The sequence below is a fragment of the Cydia pomonella genome, chromosome 6 (assembly GCF_033807575.1).
Source record: "Cydia pomonella isolate Wapato2018A chromosome 6, ilCydPomo1, whole genome shotgun sequence".
Taxonomy (NCBI): Eukaryota; Metazoa; Arthropoda; class Insecta; order Lepidoptera; family Tortricidae; genus Cydia; species Cydia pomonella.
In genome coordinates, this window is record NC_084708.1 from 11,376,427 (window position 1) to 11,398,687 (window position 22,261).

At 42.3% G+C, this 22,261-nt stretch overlaps 1 protein-coding gene and 1 long non-coding RNA gene across 5 annotated transcripts; one reads left to right on the forward strand and one right to left on the reverse strand.

Moving 5' to 3' along the window:
- Window positions 1-1,211: 1,211 nt before the first annotated feature.
- Window positions 1,212-2,094, reverse strand: LOC133518945 (uncharacterized). The gene is made up of 2 exons (XR_009799556.1): window positions 1,551-2,094; window positions 1,212-1,431 (listed from the first exon to the last, which is right to left on the reverse strand). It is a non-coding gene; the product is annotated as an uncharacterized LOC133518945 (long non-coding RNA).
- Window positions 2,095-2,779: 685 nt separating this feature from the next.
- On the forward strand, window positions 2,780-6,865 carry LOC133518946 (uncharacterized). 4 transcript variants are annotated; one of them, XR_009799558.1, is made up of 4 exons: window positions 2,784-3,630; window positions 5,131-5,185; window positions 5,393-5,635; window positions 5,712-5,876. XR_009799558.1 is itself a non-coding variant. In XM_061852742.1 (4 exons), coding segments are annotated over exons 1-4 (564 nt in total). In that variant the 5' UTR covers window positions 2,786-3,628; the 3' UTR covers window positions 6,786-6,865. The 4 variants fall into 4 exon arrangements, 2 of the variants coding, with proteins under 2 accessions (XP_061708725.1, XP_061708726.1); XM_061852742.1 differs by lacking the exon at window positions 5,393-5,635 and adding an exon at window positions 6,697-6,865 and having other exon boundaries at window positions 2,786-3,630; window positions 5,712-6,129; XR_009799557.1 differs by having other exon boundaries at window positions 2,790-3,630; window positions 5,393-5,632.
- Window positions 6,866-22,261: the final 15,396 nt, after the last annotated feature.

Here is a 22,261-nt window from a genome sequence, read left to right on the forward strand (position 1 = left end):
CCCAGTCCCGGAATCATCCTTCCAGGGCACTATGTCCAAAGGTCAAAACGTCCAAGGAGTCTATGTCCAAGGAGTCAACACGTACAAAGGTCAAACCGTCCAAAGAGTCAATATGCCCAAGTGTCAAAATGTCCAAAGAGTCAATATCCAAGGAATCAAGATATCCAATGGTCAAAACGTCCAAGTAATCAATATGTCTAAGGAGTCACAATGTTTAAAGAGTCAATATCAACATGTCCAAGGAGTCAACAAGTCCAATTAGTAAATATATCCAAGCCAAAATGTCAAAGGGTCAAAATGTCCACGGAATAGCTGGAGTTTACGTTATATTGAAAACAATAATATTTATTTCTTTTTATACCTTTTTAGGGTTTCGTACCCAAAGGGTAAACGGGACCCTATTACTAAGAATCCGCCGTCCGTCCGTCCGTCTGTCACCAGGCTATATCTCATGAACCGTGATAAACAGTTGAAATTTTCGCAGATGTATTTCTGTTGCCGCTATAACAACAAAAATACTAAAAAACAGAATAAAATAAATATTTAAGGGGCCTCCCATACAACAAACGTAATTTTGCCGTTTTTATAGATAATGGTACGGAACCCTTCGTGCGCGAGTCCGACTCGCACTTGGCCGGTTTTTTATTTGATAGAGCCGAAAAGTTAGTCTACATAGTGTGTATTAATGAATAAAGTATTTATTTATTATTTATTAGTGTAGTAATATTAGGTAACATAATAAATTTACTTTAGACATATTGACACCTTGGACATTTTGACACCTTGGACATACTGACTCCTTGGACATACTGACTCCTTGGATGTTTTGACCTTTGGACCTGTTGACTCCTTGGATGTTTTGACCTTTGGACCTGTTGACTCCTTGGACGTTTTGACTCTTGGACATTTTGACACCTTGGGTATATTGACTCCTTGGACGTTATGACTTTTGGATGTGTTGACTCCTTGGACGTTTTGACCTTTGGACAGTGCCCTTGAAGGGGTCCTATTTCTGGGTAGTTTGCCCTCAGGGCATCTGAAGCTACCTAACGCACCTAACCTACCTAACTAATTTTGGACGGAAGGAAGACTACGTTTTAGGCAGACCCGGACAAAAGGCTATGCCCGTAGGGGCCAGAGCTGCCCTCTGGCCAAAGCCTCTGCCCGTAGGGCCAGAGCTGCCTCCTGCTTTTTTTAGAAATGACAGGACGTTTAAGCTTAATACATAATTTATTTCACGCAACAACACTTGTGAGAATATGACATCCACACAACACGGGTTTTGGTAGAAGCATCAGAAGCGCTGGCACGGCTGCCGGCACCTCTGCGGCGACTACTCAGCAGATCTTGGTACAGCATGTGTAGATGGTGATGCAAGGGCAGCAGCATCCACCGCAGCAGCCTCCGCAGCAACCACAACCTCCGCAGCACCTGGAAACCAAAAGGTAAAGTCAGCACAATATACGACTAAGTTTACAGCATCCAAATGCTTGGAGAACATGAATTCAGGAAGAGTGGGCTGAAAGAGAAAGGGCTGCTATCACACTCACATGTTTATTGATTGTAGAGAGTACTACCAAGTAGCAAAATACTATAACGTCCAAAAGGACTGAAGCGGATAAAAGAAGTGAATAGGATGTTTTTCGAAAACTTGGGAATATTTAGATTTTTTTGGAGTTTTTTAATCGTTTATAGACGAATGATTTGAATGTACTGATGAAAAACTCAAAACGGTAGCTTTATATACCCCTAGTTCTAGTTTGAACATAGAAGAAAATTTTACATTCCTTTTAATTTAGATTACAAAGTGCCAGCATTACAAAAATAAAGCAAGCCATTTATTATCAATTTTAATGGTTGATCAGACTAATTCTCCAATTAATTATAATTTCTACAGTAGGTAGGTATTCGTTTAAATAACAAAACTTCCGTGAGTCACAGACATATTAAATATATATACAACGGGTCACTCACGTAAAACACATATGTCACACGTACATGTCGAGCGTTTTTCGACTTAAAAAACTGAGTGACCCGTTTTTAATATAGGTATTCGTTTCATTGCCATTCTAATGCCGGCTACACACGTATCTATAGATCTATACATCGTGGCGATTAATCAGTGCAAACCGATTTGCGCAGCTTTATTGATCGTGTGTATGACAAATTGTTGTACATGAGTGGCAGATACACTTTATGTTAAACCTTCGATTTATTTGCACATTCTGAAATCGCTACGATATATAAGTAGATACGTGTGTAGCCAGTATAATCCAGCTAATACTTGTACCAGATCTCCACATCTTATGTATGTTGTTATATATATATAGATTTTTCACGCCACGATGCTAGTGATTCAGCATGCCCAAAGTAGCGTCCATATTTAAAACGAAAGTAGAGGACCCGCGCGAAATCGCCTTTTCATAAAAAACGTAGTCCTCATTTTCCTCTCTGGATATTAACGTTATTGACACCTATATTTTCATATTATTTGTTATATATCGACCACGGCCATGCCCCTACGTTTGATTTTTTCGAATTTTTAATTATTAAAATGCCCTATTTCCTCTTAAGAATAGGATACGCCAGCTCTATACGCGTGATCCCGTACGGCAAAATGATAAAAGTGTGGACACAGCTTCGGTTGAAGCCTATGAATAGATAATGATACCCTTACAAGCCGAGTATGGACTCTATGAAACCTTTGTGGTAATATTGCACCTTTGAAAATTGCAATTATTATTTGATCTGACTGTAGTCATAGCCATCTAAAGCTAAACAATCAGGGCCTACTAGTATTAGGTACCAATTTAGTTAAAAACAAAATTTTGTTACGTTTACATTGCAAGTTATTTGGCTAAACAAAATTTTCCGTTAAACCTTTATTTTATTCGGTTTAAATTTAAATTCGCAATGCCTTGCAAGCCCGTTTCATGTAAAATAGAGCCAAAAAAATCAAGATCAAAACCGCATTCGGGGGTTTACATAGTTAAAAGCCGTGAGCTCAGAGGAGGCATACTGTATACAGACTGCCATTGTCTGCGGAGAAATGGATTACAATATGACTGTCGACGGACGTGCTGCCAGAACTCAAGCTGCTGTATCGTGCTACCTGCACCGTTGTGCGTGCCCGCCAACGTGGCCTGCGCCAAGCACTGCCAAAACCCTCATGCAGAGGCATTAACAGCTATCTGCAGAATGCGTACTTGTTAACATCAAAATAATGTATGTCAAGAAAAAAAACTAGAAAAGTTCAACCGTTCGTCCAACTAAGGAGTGTGCAGGGCCGTATATTTGTTTGGCACCGACGTGATATATATATATAAAGAATGATAATGAATAGCTTGCTTCTAGCAGGAATACTGGCATTAAAGTTTCAAATTTGGAACTTTAAAAAAACTGGAGTCAATCAAAAATGTTTATCTGACAATACCAAATTTCCGTGAAACCCGTTGGACGTATTTGTAAAAAATTGTAAAAAAATATTAAAATTCTAAATTGTTTGTGGAAAAAAGGAAAATTTATTTTGGCTGTCTTATAAAATTTCTAGAATTTATTTAAAAACTATTATCTAAAAGCGTCTCCTTCGCACATTTCATTAATTGATCGGATTTATTCAACTACAAAAATGTAAGTACCTGACTTATATCCAAAGCCATTTACATTTTATGTAGTAATCATGATTCCGGTTTGTTACAGCCAAATGTCATAATGTCATTTTACCCATTTGACTAAATCCCAAATTGTTTTAGTTCCAAAAAGCCTAAATTCCCAAATTGACTTGTTTTCAATACAATCAAATGTCATAATAACATTTACACATTACATCCGATATTCAAAATGTATAGTTGGTAAAATGAACAATAACTTCAAATACCGAATTATTATTAAGACTGAAAGTGAAAATGCATAAGATTCATAATTACCAAAATTCAAACTTGCCCAAACATCATAATGACACTTTCTCATAATACCTAAAATTTTAACCACGCAGTATTTTTAGTGTTACGTATTTATAAATGTAAATAATTATGAAATAAAACTATGGAAACGGATTATATCGCGTATAATTATAATCCGTTTCCATAGTTTTATTTCATGAGAAACTATCGCGGTAACCGAAGACAATATTATGTAAATAATTAGTTCACTTTATCAGAATTGGTTTAGCAATTTATAACTACTATGCTTTTGTAAACGAAAACCTATACCACAAAACTTTACAAGCATACAATTTCAACTATATTATCAAATTTAACTATGGGAAATCAGGGACGCCTGCCTAATAAAATGGTATACAATCTTATTTCCGGCAGACGGTGACTTGCCTCCACAAAATGGGCCCCCACAAAAAAGCGACATCAAAGATCGCTCAAGGGCAACACCGGTGTGAAGGCTCAGGGTGTCGAGAGGTGTACACTGCTTTCTACCCAGTGGCTGTTAACAGCCACTGTGCCAAGTCGCGTCTTATGCAAATTTTCACTTCCACCATGGAGCGTATAGCTCTAACGACTCCACTCTGGACGGCCAACTAAGACAAGCCAGAGGTAGAGAATCCTGTCCAACCCACCTTCCTACGGGTAACAGAACTCCCCAGGAGTACTCGGGTACGTGGGGTCGCTACTCCCCAACAGCTCGCCACAAGCTGCCCTGCGTTGACTGATTGCACTGGAAAACCAGTGGGCGATGGGGATATTATTATTATAATTAATTTAATTACTCATTGCTTAAAAACTGAAAACTTGATCATAATTTTAAATATTTTCCATAGATACTGTGTTTTAGAATTTTTTTGACAATGTGACGTTTTTGCATCTAGTTCATTTGATTTTTAGACATTTTGGGAAATAGTTTAATTAAAAAATCATCAAAACACGATCAAGACAAGTTTTAGACATTTTGGGAAATGGTAGAATTGAAAATTTATCAAAACGCGATAGAGTTTAAATGAGTTATAGTCATATTAAGAATACGGTAATTTAAGAAGTAGGCGTAAGTCATTTCGAGCTTTAGACATTATGAGAATAATCTGTTTTGATATTCTGACATTCTAGAAACACGTTATTATGATATTTGGCTGTAACGAACCGGAATCGTAATCATACAAAAACATGTTATAATTGCTTTCAGGTGTTCTCCGTGTGGTCCCATGGTATGCTATAAATATGAAGATTGCGGTCCCGCAGTAAGTATTTATGAAACAGAATCTGAAAACGCAGAGAGCGGCAACCATTGTCCTAATATTCTATATAAGGTCGCAAGCCGCTACGCATCATATTGCAAATGTCGACATTTGTATCCTAATAGTTTCTTACCGCTAGCATTGTTTTTAATTCTATCCTATTTAACATATAGTACTTAAAATTTACATGTAATTGTGATTTTTGTACAGTTGCAATGTCTCCCGAGATCCGCGTTCAAGCGGAATGGCCTGCAAGATTGCCAGTTCTTTCAACAGGGATCCATCCGGTACTTGTGCCGGGCGGGTCCATGTTGTCCTAAGCCCTGCCCGCCGTGCTGTCCGCCGTGCGTCCGCAGACCGCCTCCTGGGAAGACATACGTGACGCGCTTCAGTGACTTTGATCTGATTTCCCAGTGGTAGCAAGATTGGTGCCGTCCTTCCTAGCATTCGGTAGTAAGTCCATATTTCACATGGCGGACAGTTGGTGGCAATTTTTCTATCTGATAATAACGGTATTTTTTGGTTACAGAAAGGAAAAAGCCAAGAAGGCCAAGCTTCGCGTGCGGAGGAAGGCGGCGCACAAAAAAAGGACGAAAAAGAAAACCAACTTAAAAGAACGAAAAGCCGTGAATTGCGTGGGGGAATAATGTATTACAGTTGTCATTGTATAAAGCGCAATGGGCTGCAGCATGATTGTCGCCGCACGGGATGTGGCGGCGAACCGGCATGTTTAGTGTTACCTGACCCTGTGTGTGCTCCTAGTCAGTTAGCTCGCGCCCGTGGGCTCGCGGACCCTGCGCCGTTTGCAGCCCACTACGCCGCGGCCGGCGGGGGCAGCTCCGGTGGGCAAGCGGCAGGCGGCTCTCAGTCTGGTGGCAAGAGATTTATTGTTTGCGAACTCAAAGGAGTTGTCCCAGACGCCGGCGGAAGCAGAGGTGAAAAATGCTGTAAGTGTTCATGTCCAACTACTCGAGACAATGATAAACATAGTCAACCTGGTGCGGCCACTGGAGCCTGTTTCGTAACTAACGTTCCAGTCCAACCGAAGGCTTCTGCAAATACATCTTCACGATGCCCCTGCAAATCTGATAAAGCCGCTGTTGATTCCCAATCAGGTGGGCAATTTCCAGCGTTTGTGTTTGATGAGAAAACTTTAGATACAATTATAAAGCGCTTCGAAGGCAAAGAGTTGGCAGAATCTAGTGACAAACCAGTGGCAGGGCCAGGAGGTCGCGTTCGTAAGCCTAAGCCGCCTGTAGTGGAAAAACCTTGTACGAGACCGGGTTGTGTTCACTGGCAGCCGCCCCCGCCCTGCGTGTGGGATTTGCCTTGTAAAGCGGACTGTTTTGAGACACCGGCCGGGATTCAGCCAGGTCGCAATCCACTGAAGAGTGGCGGGGGCGGTTGGATTTCAAAGGAAGGAGAGCCATCCGTGGCTCTTGGTTCCTCCAGTAAAGCGGCTAGTGGCCATCATCACAATAAAATGAAATTGCTGACGCCTGAATGTTGCACAGGTTGTTCCGGGGCGGGAGGCGGCGGCGCGTCGGCGCCCGCGGGCGGGATGCCGGCAGGACTCCCGGTCTTGGTCATGAAGCTGTGCTGAGCTTCTCGTATATCACCAGTGGATAAGAAAAAGTGCAAAATGATATGAAGTCTTCGGAAAAATAAATGTTTATCGAGTAATTCAGTTTTATTTTGTAATTTTTGTAAAAGTAGGTTGCCCGATACCGCGGCCGCGCCAGGTTATCGTAAAGTAAATCCCTGGCTGTGAAAGCCAAGAACCCTGCCATCGTAAGTTATTTCCATACCTTCAAGCATTAGCATCTGTACAAGTACCGGCTTCAGCATAGCGTAGTAAAGTAGGTAGGGTAGAGGTACACTACCAAGCCACGAAGAACGCCAATAGCTAATGTAACTAGTGACTATAGTGGACAAGTATATAATAAGAGATACATGTGTTTTTATGGACTCCTCGTCCTACCAACATGCCCCTGGTGGGTCCACAAGTATCATTGTACCCATTGGCCAACTGTTCTAAACAGTGTTGGCCAGTGGGTCTAAGAGTTATTTTTTTTTACCATGGTCCCACCGCACGAAGTGCAAATGTTAATGTTATATGTTAGCAAATTTAACCTTTTCGCCATTGACTTGATATAAAGTCAGTATATTTCATGCCCCGACTTATATCAAATCGTGATTTTGGTCAGGTTTGTACAGTCGCGTCGCGCGGAAAATATCGATATGGACAAAGTGTCAAAAATATGTATACGACCTTATTGCCTATATAATTTAGGTAGTGTATACATATTTTTGGCACTTTGTTTGTATCGATATTTTCAGACGTGACTGTACAGTGGTTCGTATACGTGCAATTTTTGACGTGCGGTTGATGACACTTTATTACGTCATGCTCTCCAGCAACCCCATATTGCATTTTGTTATTTTTGACCGACTTCAAGATTTCCAAAAGAGGAGGTTCGGTTGTTTTTTTTTTTAATGTTTGTTACACCATAACTCCGTCATTTCTGAACCGATTTTGAATTTTTTTTAAATTGATTATACAGATTGGTCCCGTTTTTGTCAAAACTCAGTTCTGATGATGGGATCCATGAGGAATCGAGGGATATAGTAATTTTTGTATTTTCTTTAACCTTTTCAACGCCAAAGACTACTAAAACAGTTATCGTCTGTCGTGCCCGCGACGCCAATGGCCATTAAAAAGGCTATGGCGGACGTTGTCAAAGCGACTTTCCTACTGTCAGTTAAGCTTCATATTCGCTCTTCACCAGTTAACTTTTTTCGTTCATGGCATTTCTTGACATGTGTGGAAAAGCGTTGAAAAGGTTAACAACTAGCATTTACATATAAAAAAGTGACATTTGATGAAGTGGAACTGCTGATGATGATCAAAATGGAACTCTTCAACGACGCATAGTACACGTATGGCGATTTGTCCTCTTCGCTGTGTTTGTTAAGCAAATTAGATTTTCAAGACAAATTTTTCAAGGCACATTTTATATTTCTATTCTATTTAGTTTTTTTAATAATTATCTGGTGCTTTATTTCCTGCATGGTGAGAAATAATTTATTTTAAATACAGTCGAATACCCTATTGCGGATATCCTACCAGGCAACCATAGGGTAAATCTGAAATGTGTCAAGGTGGGTGCAGTGACAAAAACAAAACATGTTACCTCCTTTTCTACATGATTAGGCGTAGGACCTTTCTGGCCTCGAATGTCCAATTCCCCCGTACGTCCAGTCTCTGTATGTCGTATACGTTGTCTTTTTAATTTCATTGTATGAAATTCAAAATTGAAGTCGGTTTTTTTTTCTTAAAGATTATTTCATCACAGAAATTACAAAATGGCGGACGAATGTTTGATATGTTACAGCAGTACTACATCAATTTCCATAAGAACACAATAGCTAATATCATTTATATCTATGTGTACTAAGTGGCGCCGCTACAGAGTATGCTCCCCAGCGGCGCCACTTTCAATGCGCATTATTTCGCTCCCTAGTACAGGTACAGCCATAAATATTATAGGTACATGATGCACGTTTTAGGTACATCATTCCATGCTATAATTCATTAATTTTCATTGTGGTGGCGCCGCTGCAGAGTAGCACACGAGCATTTCCTTTCAAAAACCATCAATTTGATGAAGTGTATCTGATGATGATGATTTTTTTCGATGGTTCTGATGGTTTTTTTGTATGCACGTTCACCGATTACTCCGACACCCGTGGTCCGATTTGAGTAATTCTTTTTTCTGTTTGAAGTGAGTTACCTCCAAGGTGGTCCCATAATATTTTTGGTTCTGATCTGATGATGGAATCTACGAGGAATTGAAGAAACTCCTCAATTTTTAAAGGTACAGGTGATTCAACTGTATTCTTGAGCAACTCAAGCATTTCCTCTCGAGAACTACCAATTTGATGTAGTGTAACTGTAGCCCTACCACAAGTTTGACTCTACATACTAGCTGACGTGTTTGTAACTTACTTTCTATAGGTACATCTCGCTCGCATTAATAGGATGCCAGTACGAGCGAGATGCATAGAAAGTAAGTTACGTTAGCGAATATGTCAGTGTCAAACTTGTGGTAAGGCTACTTACTGATATTACTGATTATGAAGACCACGGGCGATATCTGGAACGTACCTCTTATAATTGGTTGTATTATGAATTATGGTTTTTGATGTAGGTATGTAGTGTTGGAAATAATGTAGTGTTGGAAATAAGAGGTAAGGGGTAGGTGTGAGAGGTTGGTGAGGTAGACGGTGGTGGTGAAGGTAGACGGGGGTCTAAGGTTGGGGCTTGAGTCAGGGTTTGAGAGGTTAGGGGGTTGAGGTGGCGGTGAGTTGATGGGTCGGGGACTGAGGGGTAGGGAGTTGAGGAATCGGGGGGTAGGACATGAGTGGTCGGGGGTTGGAAGTTAAGGGAATACTGTCTGGGGTTAAGGGGTCGGGGAATGGCGGTTCAAGGTTCGGTGGTCAAGGGTTTCAGTAATCAGTGGGGGGCGGAGGATCGATTTAGAGTGGTAGCAGGAATGAATTCTCGAGAAAAATACTGATTATTTATTAAAGTTAACGAATTAAGTGTAAAACATGATTATGATTTTCATTCATGCGTCACGTGTCACTCATAAGTCATAACCTTAAAACTAAAAATGGTAAAATAAAAACTTTTTACGAAAGAAAGTAAACCGACTTCAAAAAGGATACAATAAAATATTATCCTTTTTAAGTATATGCGTTACTAACTGATATGTTTGAAGTCGGTGCCAAGCCGAATAGTAAAAATACCGGTCAAAAATAATCAGCTTTATGTCTATAAATTCTATAAATCACATTACAACTGTTGTAATTGGAAACTGGAATTAATACTGTCTGTCTCTTTGTCACTTTTTCACGGCTAAACATCTGTGAATCGATTTAGGTAAAAAGTTTAAGAGCCCTTAATCCTTGGAGCGTTCTCCGATTTCACGAAATAACGCTCGATAGATGGCGTTGGCGCTCGGTACGCGAGCGCCGGCAACGCGACGCGCGTTTCAATGCAGACTAGAATAATCTTGATAGTTTTCAATATAATTTCAAGCAACATTAATTTTAGTGTCATATGATATCATACGGGCACTCTTTATTTTATTGTATATGCACAGTAGTTTTTTTTTTATGTACACTACTACTAAGTGTACAGACTACAGAGTGTACTATAACCCTTGCTCTTTATTCTGTCTCTTTCACACCAATGGAAAATGAAGAAGTTACTAAATGACTGCAGGTATAAATAAAGTATATTAGTGCGATAAAGAGACAGATAGTGTTTCGTTGTCGTATCGTAAACGATTGGCATGTTGGCCACACACTTGCTTAGTGCCTAGCCAAAATACCAATCTTTTGCGTATATTAGTGCGATAGAGAGAGAGTAGTGTTTCGTTGTCGTATCGTAAACGATTGGCATGTTGGCTACGCACCCATGATACCTAGCCAAGAAGCCAATCGATTGCGCATATTAGTGCGATAGAGAGACAGATAGTGTTTCCTTGTCGTATCGTAAACGTTTGGCATGTTGGCTACGCACCCATGCTGCCCAACCAAGATGCCAATCGTTTGTGCATATTAGTACGAGAGAGAGACAGATAGTGTTTCGTTGTCGTATCGATTGGCATGGTGGCTACGCACCCATGCTTCGTAGTCAAGATGCCAATCGTTTGCGCACATTAGTGCTATAAAGTTTCAGTGTTATTTGAAATCACGTTAGGGTTTGTATTATTATTTTTGACCCGAATGAAGTCCATCCAGGTTCTTATGATGGAGTCAGGAGTTGGTCACCAGAACTCCTAATCTACTCATTATAATTCCATCGTGCTTGGGCTCAAAAGATTTGCCCTGACGAACACCATCGATCTAGATGAGGTCCAGGGTCTCATGACGGAGTCAGGAGTTGGTCACCAGAACTCCCCAGAACTCCTAATCTACTCATCATAACTCCATCGAGTTTGGGCTCAATAGATTTACCCTGATGAGCACCATCAATCTAGATGAAGTCCAGGGTCTCATGATGGAGTCAGGAGTAGGTCACTAGAACTCCTAATCTACTCATTATAATTCCATCGTATTCGAGCTCAATAGATTTGCCCTGACGAGTACCATCGATCTAAATGAAGTCCAGGGTCTCATGATGGAGTCAGGAGTTGGTCACCAGAACTCCTAATCTACTCATTATAATTCCATCGTGTTTGGGCTCAAAAGATTTGCCCTGACGAGTACCATCAATCTAGATGAAGTCCAGGGTCTCATGATGGAGTCAGGAGTTGGTCACCATAATTCCTAATCTACTCATCATAACTCCATCGTGTTTGGGCTCAATAGATTTGCTCTCACGAGCACCATCAATCTAGATGATGTTCAGGGTCTCATGATGGAGTCAGGAGTTGGTCACTAGAACTCCTAATCTACTCATTATAATTCCATCGTGTTTGGGCTCAAAAGATTTGCCCTGACGAGTACCATCGATCTAGATGAAGTCCAGGGTCTCATGATGGAGTCAGGAGTTGGTCACCAGAACTCCTAATCGACTCATTATAATTCCATCGTGTTTGGGCTCAAAAGATTTGCCCTGACGAGTACCATCGATCTAGATGAAGTCCAGGGTCTCATGATGGAGTCAGGAGTTGGTCACCATAATTCCTAATCTACTCATCATAACTCCATCGTGTTTGGGCTCAATAGATTTGCCCTCACGAGCACCATCAATCTAGATGATGTTCAAGGTCTCATGATGGAGTCAGGAGTTGGTCACTAGAACTCCTAATCTACTCATTATAATTCCATCGTGTTTGGGCTCAAAAGATTTGCCCTGACGAGTACCATCGATCTAGATGAAGTCCAGGGTCTCATGATGGAGTCAGGAGTTGGTCACCATAATTCCTAATCTACTCATCATAACTTCATCGTGTTTGGGCTCAATAGATTTGCCCTCACGAGCACCATCAATCTAGATGATGTTCAGGGTCTCATGATGGAGTCAGGAGTTGGTCACTAGAACTCCTAATCTACTCATTATAATTCCATCGTGTTTGGGCTCAAAAGATTTGCCCTGACGAGTACCATCGATCTAGATGAAGTCCAAGGTCTCATGATGGAGTCAGGAGTTGGTCACCAGAACTCGTAATCTATTTATCATAACTCCATCGTGTTTGGGCTCAATAGATTTACTCCGACAAGCACCATCAAATTACCATTATGATGAATAGATTAGGAGTTCTGGTGACCAACTACTGAGTCCATCATGAGACCCTCGACTTAATCTAGATCGATGGTACTCGTCAGAACAAATCTTTTGAGCCCAAACACGATGGAGTTATGATGAATAGACTAGGAGTTCTGGTGATCATCTCCTGAGTCCATCATGAGACCCTGGACCTGATCTAGATTGATGGTGCTCGTTAGGGCAACTCTATTGAGCCCATACACGATGGAGTTATGATGAGTAGATTAGGAGTTCTGGTGACCAACTCCTGACTCCATCATGAGACCCTGGACCTCATCTAGATCGATGGTGCTCGTCAGGGCAAATCTTTTGAGCCCAAACACGTTGGAATTATAATGAGTAGATTAGGAGTTCTAGTGACCAACTCCTGACTCCATCATGAGACCCTGGACTTTATCTAGATTGATGATGCTCGTCAGGGCAAATCTATTGAGCCCAAACACGATGAGGTTATGATGAGTAGTTTAGGAGTTCTGGTGACCAACTCCTGACTCCATCATGAGACCCTGGACCTCATCTAGATCGATGGTGTTCATCAGGGCAAATCTATTGAGCCCAAACACGATGGAGTTATGATGAGTAGATTAGGAGTTCTGGTGACCAACTTCTGACTCCATCATGAGACCCTGGACCTCATCTAGATCGATGGTGCTCATCAGGGCAAATCTTTTGAGACCAAACACGTTGGAATTATAATGAGTAGATTAGGAGTTATAGTGACCAACTCCTGACTCCATCATGAGACCATGGACTTTATCTAGATTGATGATGCTCGTCAGGGCAAATCTATTGAGCCCGAACACGATGAGGTTATGATGAGTAGATTAGGAGTTCTGGTGACCAACTCCTGACTCCATCATGAGACCCTGGGCCTCATCTAGATCGATGGTGTTCATCAGGGCAAATCTATTGAGCCCAAACACGATGGAGTTATGATGAGTAGATTAGGAGTTCTGGTAACCAGCTCCTGACTCCATCATGAGACTCTGGACCTCATCTAGATTGATGGTGCTCGTCAGGGCAACTCTATTGAACCCAAACACGATGGAGTTATGATGAGTAGATTAGGAGTTCTGGTGACCAGCTCCTGACTCCATCATGAGACCCTGGACCTCATCTAGATTGAAGTTGCTCGTCAGGGCAACTCTATTGAGCCCAAACACGATGGAGTTATGATGAGTAGAGTAGGAGTTCTGGTGACCGACTCCTGACTCCATCATGAGACCCTGGACCTCATCTAGATCGATGGTGCTCATCAGGGCAAATTTTTGAGCCCAAACACGTTGGAATTATAATGAGTAGATTAGGAGTTCTAGTGACCAACTCCTGACTCCATCATGAGACCCTGGACTTTATCTAGATTGATGATGCTCGTCAGGGCAAATCTATTGAGCCCGAACACGATGAGGTTATGATGAGTAGTTTAGGAGTTCTGGTGACCAACTCCTGACTCCATCATGAGACCCTGGGCCTCATCTAGATCGATGGTGTTCATCAGGGCAAATCTATTGAGCCCAAACACGATGGAGTTTTGATGATTAGATTAGGAGTTCTGGTGACCAGCTCCTGACTCCATCATGAGACCCTGGACCTCATCTAGATTGATGGTGCTCGTCAGGGCAACTCTATTGAACCCAAACACGATGGAGTTATGATGAGTAGATTAGGAGTTCTAGTGACCAGCTCCTGACTCCATCATGAGACCCTGGACCTCATCTAGATTGAAGGTGCTCATCAGGGCAACTCTGTTGAGCCCAAACACGATGGAATTATAATGAGTAGATTAGGAGTTCTAGTGACCAATTCCTGACTCCATCATGAGACCCTGGACCTCATCTAGATCGATGGTGTTCGTCAGGGCAAATCTTTTGAGCCCAAACACGATGGGATTATAATTAGTAGATTAGGAGTTCTGGTGACCAACTCCTGACTCCATCATGAGAACTTGGACTTCATCCGGGTCAAAAATAATAATGCAAACCCTAACGTAATTTCAAGTGAAAATGCGTTTTTCAGAAAATCGCAGCCAAATAACACTAGACCTTACTCATAGTGTTGTGTTCCTGCCGGTGAGTAAGGTTGCCAGAGCTCAACGAGGGGCGGGAGGGGGTCGGCAACGCGCATGTAACTCCTCTGGAGTTGCAGGCGTACATATGCGGGCCGTATGCTTGTTTGCCACCGACTTAGTATTAAAAAAAAGTAACACTGAAAATCCATCAATAAGCGAGTCTGTTAGGCATACTGTAAAAAATGAACTTTTATTAAGATTTTCTAATCGCAGTATATAGCACTTCTCGGAACTCCGTAGCTGATTACGATCGCAACGAATGCCTGACAATCGAGCACAGGTCCGTCCTCTAAGCGCGCTCCGCGCGGACTGAGAGCGGGGCGTCGCTGCTGCGTGATTTATACGTGTTTTAAAAAAATATAAATTTACGGCAATGTAGGTCCCATAGTTACGATTTTTTTTATAGGTTAACATAAAGTTACAGTTTGCTATAATATTATTTTTAAAGCAAAATATGCGTACAATTTGCGGAAATAAAATATAATAAAACCCTGTTTTCGCCAAAAAAATGAAGAAAACTCGGAAGGTATTTTATCAGTTTTTTCAAATGAATCTTCGATTGTTAATCATTCCAGCCCCTCGTACGAGATATGTTGAATCAAATTGTAGTCATTCATGTACCAAATGATTCTTGTTTATAGCAAAATTGAGAACCGAAACGCCACATCTCACTGCAAAATTTGGAAAAGAGCATATAATCACTACGTTTGTATTTACGCGTGACACACAGACATTGACAGTTATCTCTATGCCCTCATCAAACGTAGTGATTATATGCTCTTTGCCCTCATCCACCAATTTGCCGTCAGTCGGATCGACATGTCATTTGAGTAAATTGGTGGAAGAAAAATAAAAAATATGCCGACATGCGTGGTCAAGTGTTATAAGAATTATACAGATCAGACGAAAAAAAGAGATGGGATAACTTTTCATAGGTCAGTTTATCAATTATCATGTTATCGTACGTAAAATCACGATATTTTAATTTCAATTTCTGCGGAACAGGAGTATGACCAGTATGTTGAATAGGGTAATTTCCCGAAAGTAGGGTAATTGATGCCCTTCTTATTAAATCGTTATGTACTTATAAGAGATTATTTAGGTAAATGGATAAATTATTGATTGCGTATTTCAAAATAAGTCCGTATGGTAATTTCCCGAAAATAATGAGATTAAAGACACTTAATAATGAGATTAAATATTATGATTTTATAAGTGTTTGCACGCGGTGCATGTAATTTGAGTCCGTAGATTAAAGTATATACCTACGTAGATATTTGTAATTTAGTCTATATTTGATAAAAAAAAATTCAGGATTATTTATACTTTTGTAAATTTATAAATAATCGATATTTATACATTTTCGATCATAATTTATCATAATTTCCGATCTGCAACCTATATTTGTTTAAAACTTATGGATTAATAATAATAATAATAAAAAAAAAATAAAAAAAAATTACCGCTGACAATGACAGACGTGTCTAGCGAAATTTCTCACTATTTAAATTAATTTTGTATTATATTTACCGCCGATTTAGCCTATTTTTAACAGTTTTTGTGTATTTTTACTGCTGCTAAAATGTGTACCATCAAATATATAAATCAAGACGAATTGTGCAAGAATTATATACACATACGAATGAAACTGTCAAATGGCGACTTATAATTATATTTAGTGAGAATGATCACAAGATCACGGGCAAAAGCGGTACGAAGCGCACGACCACCACCTCCGCCCGCCTCGTCCAGCTCCTCGCCTTCGTCGTCAGGCGACGAATATGCTACTGCGCCTGACGCGAACACCAGCGAGTCGAGCAGCGACGAGTGCGGGCCGCCGCCGCCGCCGCCACGACCACCTGCGCGACGAGGGCGGCCACCGCTGCCGGCACGCTTGGAGCCTGCGGGACATCCTGCCCCGCCCACGGCTCCCGCTGCCGGTGGTATAGTGCGACGCATGCGATGGACTCAAACAATGAATGAGAACGTCATGCGCGCCTATTATGGGGCTACAGAGGGGGAAACCATGCTGTCCGCGTATCGCTCAAGACTACTGCCTCTGTTTCAGGCTCTTGAACCCACCATCACCGTGTCGGAACAGCGATTATCGGATCAGGTGCGTGTCATTCAGCGGCTAAAGCGGTTGGATGACGCGACACTTGATCGGCTTCGCCAGGAGGCTCTCTCTGCTCGCGCGGACTTCACCTCTGTGCGGGATCTGCCCGCCACGTCGCCGGATCCGGTGCCTGCACCCGACCTCGCATCGGGGGCGCCGCGGGTTGATTTCAGTACCGATGAGGGGGACTTTGCGAGTCAGAGCGTGAGTACATCTGCCAATGAGCAATTGAGGAGGACTTTGGAAGAGGCGATTACGCAGTATCGCACCACAACCAACTCTAGGCCACGATTACCACGTCTGCCTATGAATAGACGCAATCTAGCGCTAATGGGAGCCCTAAACGCTTTACTAGAGCCACATTTACGGACTAGTAAAGATTTAGATGATACGCACTCGATCATGTACTGCGGTGCCATCGCGGCGTGCCGTGTTGCTCGAGTCAAGTTCCCGGACGCTGAACGTGCACCTAGGACCGCCGGAGGTGTCCCTGCATGGCAAGCACGGATCGAGCGACGTATCAGCTCGTTTAGGACTCTCATTGCAAAGCTGACCTGCTTCAGGGGGGGCAACAATCGCCCCCGAGTAATGCGCTTTGTGAACCAGGCGTTCGCGGGGACGGATATCAGGCCCCGTGACTACATGGCCAATGTCACGGAGCGCATCGACTTTCTGAAGCAGAAAGTCTATGCATGGGCTAACCGTATTCGCCGCTACAGAGAGCGTGTGGATCGATTCCAGCAGAATCGTCTTTTTCAGAGTGACCAAAGGAAGGTGTTCCGGAAGTGGGAGGAAACCAACCCTCGTGCGTCCGATACGCAGCCGCCGGATGCTACTGCCATGACTGACTTTTGGCGTAGCATCTGGTCGGTGCCTGTCGGACACACAGAGGGGAGTTGGATGAGTGTTGTCGAGCGTGAGTGCGAGTCCATCGAACCTATGGGGGCAGTCACCATCAGCCCCGATGACGTAAGTTGTGCCATTCGCACGGCCCAGAACTGGAAAAGCCCTGGGCCGGATGGATTGCACAACTTCTGGCTAAAATGGTTTCGATGCTCGCACTCGCGCTTGGCAGCACAATTTCAACAAGCCCTCGAGCTTGGTTCTCTCCCATCTTCCTTAACAACTGGTGTCACCTTCCTGCTCTATAAGTCCGGTAGTACCACGGAAGGGAAGAACTACAGACCCATCACGTGCTTGCCTACACTTTACAAGCTCCTTACATCCATTTTGAGATCAAAAATCAACGCGCATGTTGTCGCTAATAACATTTTGGCCACTGCTCAAAATGGATGTAGGGTTGGGTCCCGTGGTACTAAAGAGCTCCTCCTCATAGACATGACCATCTGCCAACAAATCCGTCGGAACAGGGGGGCCCTCTCTGCCGCTTGGATTGACTACAAGAAGGCCTATGATTCGGTGCCTCACTCATGGCTGGGGAGGGTCTTAGAGCTGTATAAAGTTGATACAGCTTTAAGAACCTTTCTAAGCGCGTGTATGAGGCAGTGGACCACAGTCCTTCGTCAACCAGGAGGCGGGGATGACCGCCCTGGCCCGCAGGATTTTATAAGGATTGAGCGAGGAATATTCCAGGGTGATAGTCTGAGTCCCCTGTGGTTCTGCCTAGCTCTGAATCCCCTCAGCACCCTGCTGAAGGATTTGGGACTAGGTTGCCGGCTTCGGAGAGAGGGTGAAGTCATTTCTCACCTTCTTTACATGGATGACCTCAAATTATTTGCACCAAATAGCCAAGATTTGTTGGAGCTACTGAAAACCACCGAAGTCTTCAGTAATGCCATCAACATGGAGTTTGGTGTCGATAAATGTGCGGTTATGCATGTACAGCGGGGGAAGGTTGTAAATTCAACAAATTTACAACTTTCTGAGACAATGTCTTTCAGATCTATCTCTGAATCAGAAACCTACAAATACCTTGGTATGTCACAGTCGTTGGGTATTGAGGACGAGGGTATTAGACAGTCGGTGAAGGAGCGCTTTTTCAGTCGGCTCACAAAAGTCCTTAACAGTCTTTTGTCAGGAGGCAACAAAGTGCGCGCCTTCAACGCCTGGGTAATGCCCCTACTCACATACTCCTTTGGCATACTAAGGTGGACTCAGACCGAGCTGGACGCCCTGGATCGGAGGGTCCGACTACTGCTCACCACACACCGTATGCTACACCCACGCTCGTCTGTTATGAGATTGTACATCCCACGGAAGTGTGGAGGTCGAGGCTTCCTAAACGCCAAAGATCTCCACAACCGCGAGGTGTGCAATCTCAGGGATTATTTCCTTAACAACGAGTATGGGATGCATCGTGATGTGGTGGCAGTAGACAGGAACCTCACGCCGCTCTCCTTGGCAAACGAGAACTGGCGCAAACCTGTGGTACTAAGTACTGCGGATCGCAAGGCGGCATGGGAGAGTAAGGTGCTACACGGGCGGTTCTACAAGGCCCTCACGGGACCTGACGTGGACCTGCTCGCGTCGGTGAACTGGTTACGATTCGGGGACCTCTTCGGAGAAACCGAGGGTTTTGCCTGTGCAATTGCGGACGAAGTTATGATGACGAACAACTATCGGAAATATATCCTGAGGGACGGTACGGTCGACATTTGTCGGGCATGCCGCCGTCCCGGAGAGTCACTCAGGCATATCATCTCCGGTTGTTCTCATCTTGCTAACGGCGAGTACTTGCACAGACATAATCTCGTAGCTAGAATTATTCACCAGCAACTTGCTCTTCTATGCTGCCTTGTGGACCGCGAAGTACCGTACTACAAGTACTCACCTGCGCCAGTTCTCGAAAATGGTCGTGCCACGCTTTATTGGGATCGATCTATTATCACTGACAGGACTATTGTAGCCAATAAGCCTGACATCGTGATAATAGATCGATCGCAACGCCGGGCCGTGCTCGTCGATATCACCATCCCCCATGATGAGAATCTCGTGAAAGCTGAGAAGGACAAGTCCAGCAAGTACCTAGACTTGGCCCACGAGATAACCGCCATGTGGGATGTTGATTCGACGATCATTGTCCCAATAGTCGTTTCAGCGAACGGTCTCATAGCGAAGAGTCTCGACCAACACCTTGAGAGACTCTCGCTTGGTGGTTGGATCAAGGGTCAGATGCAGAAGGCGGTGATCTTGGACACGGCGCGGATAGTCCGACGGTTCCTCTCTCTGCGGCCCTGACCACCGGCAGCTTGGGCCCTGCCCCGCTGCTGGCGGCACCCTAGGTTAGGTTTTTTATAATGTGTTTGTATCTTTTGTATTGTTTTTGAAGTGTTTTTATATTTTACTTTTATATTCATATTATAAATGACCTAGCCTAAGACGAAAAATAAATAAAGGAGATAATAATAATAAAATGCTTTAATGCACACTACAAAAAAAAATGGTACAAAGTATGTAAAGGTATAAATATGTAGGTAACAACAGGCGGACTTATCGCTAAACAGCGATCTCTTCCAGACAACCTTCAGATAGAGAAATGGCGAACGTAATCAAGGTAACGGGTGGTGCAAAAATAATAATAAAGTACTAAAATAAAATACATATACTACAAATATTTAATATACTACATTTATTACTATATATAAACAATATATAAATAACAAATAAATATATAAATAAATGACAAAGGAAAAGCCATACAAATAACGAAGAATTTCAAGAATAACAACTACATTTATGAAAGAGACAAGTAATGTTCTTTTAATCGGTTTTTAAAAATAGAGAGCGATTTAGCACGTTTGATGTCAACGGGCAGAGTATTCCACAGCCGGACAGCGCGAAAACTGAAAGAGTTAATGTAAAATTTCGAAGAGGAAGGAGGGGGAACTAGTAACAGATTTTGAGAGCATCTGATAGAGGAAAGAAATTTAAACCGAGTTTTAAGATAACAAGGAGTATTGGGGTGAAACAGAGTGGCATACAGGAGGGAGAGAATAGGTATGTGCGTTGCGACGGAAACGAATAGGTAGCCACTTAAGCTTTGAACGAAAGCTTGAAATATGATCAAATTTGCGCAATCCAAAAATAAATCTAATGCAAACATTTTGAAGTCGATCGAGTTTGTTCAATTGCTCTTCAGTAAGGTCTAAATAGCAGATATCTGCATAATCTAAAATAGGCAGAAGGAGAGACTGAGCAAGCGCAATAAAGATATGTTTCAAGTATAAATAAAAAAACGAACTCATATCATCCCTATTGTTATTAGAATGAAATCCGTGGATTATATTGAAATAGTTTAATAAGAAAAGTACATGTTTACACAATGAGATCACAAAGAGAATTAAGAATGACACTTATAAAACATATGAATATACAAAATACAAATATCAAAAACCATGAGAGTGTTCTTATTACAAATAGTAACATAAAGGTTTAACACCCCCCCGTAATATGAACACCCTGTATATATTCATAATGTACATAAGTGTATAATTATAGACATATCAAAGTAAACTGTACACATAATAAAGTATAGCACATAAAAAAAATCACCCTGTATATACATCTAACTAACACTATACACACACTAATACCTACTATGTACACCTAAACCTAACCTAAACCTAAAGCATTTGTACACTTAAAATGTTTTATTTTAGCCAAAGGTTTGGTTAAAATGTCGGCGACCATATCATTGGTAGGAATGAACCTGAGGTGCAGATTATGGTGAGATAGTGCTTCACGGATGAAGTGATGTTTGATGTCGATGTGCTTGGTGCGGGCGTGATAAGTGCTATTATGTGCGAGTTTAAGGGAACTTTGATTGTCGGAATGGATGGTCATGGGATGAGTGATATTGAATACCTCCTGTATGAGCGTTTTTAGGTAAATGGCCTCCTTGCAGGCTTCAGCTAAAGCCATGTACTCAGCTTCTGTTGTTGAAAGCCCTCCACTCACCAGAAAGACATATCCTGTATAGGATCTTCGGTCAATGACACTGTTTCCGAAGTCAGCATCCGAATATCCCACGACGTTGTTGTAGCCATTATGAGTGTAAGTTAACCTCATGTCCTTGGTACCTTTGAGGTATCTGAGAACTCTTTTTGCGGCTTTCCAGTGTACCCCCCCGTAATGTGTGTTGAATTGGGATAGGTACGAGACTGTGTGCGCAATATCGGCCCGAGTTCCAATTGCTATATACATTACCGAGCCGATAAGTTCTCTGTAGGGAACATCTATTTCTTCTTCCTGCGTGGGAAGGGTTAACTTCAGGCCAGGTTCCATCGGTGTAGTGACGGTGATGGCGTCCGTCATGTTATATTTTCCTAAAAGTTTGTCAATGTAGTGTGACTGGTCAAGAGTTACACGACCTTTGCTCTGGGATACCCTCATTCCGAGGCAGTCTTTGACAGGTCCCAGATCCTTGACCGTAAACAATTTCTTAAGGTCGTTTTTGAATTTTGTTTTCAAGCTGTCGCTGTTTGACAGAATGAAGAAGTCGTCCACGAATACTGCTACAACTAGAAAATAGTTCTCTTGTCTTGTGTAGTACATGCAGTGTTCTGTTGATGCTTGTGTAAGCGATAAAGTGGCCATAGCCTGGCACACTTTCTTATTCCACTGACGTGGAGCTTGCTTCAAGCCATAAAGTGA

Excerpts from the sequence above, each read along its gene's own strand:
- LOC133518946 (XM_061852741.1), top strand. Across the intron at positions 5,186-5,711 it reads ATGAAGATTGCGGTCCCGCA|AAAGGAAAAAGCCAAGAAGG; the intron begins GTAAGTATTTAT and ends TTTTGGTTACAG.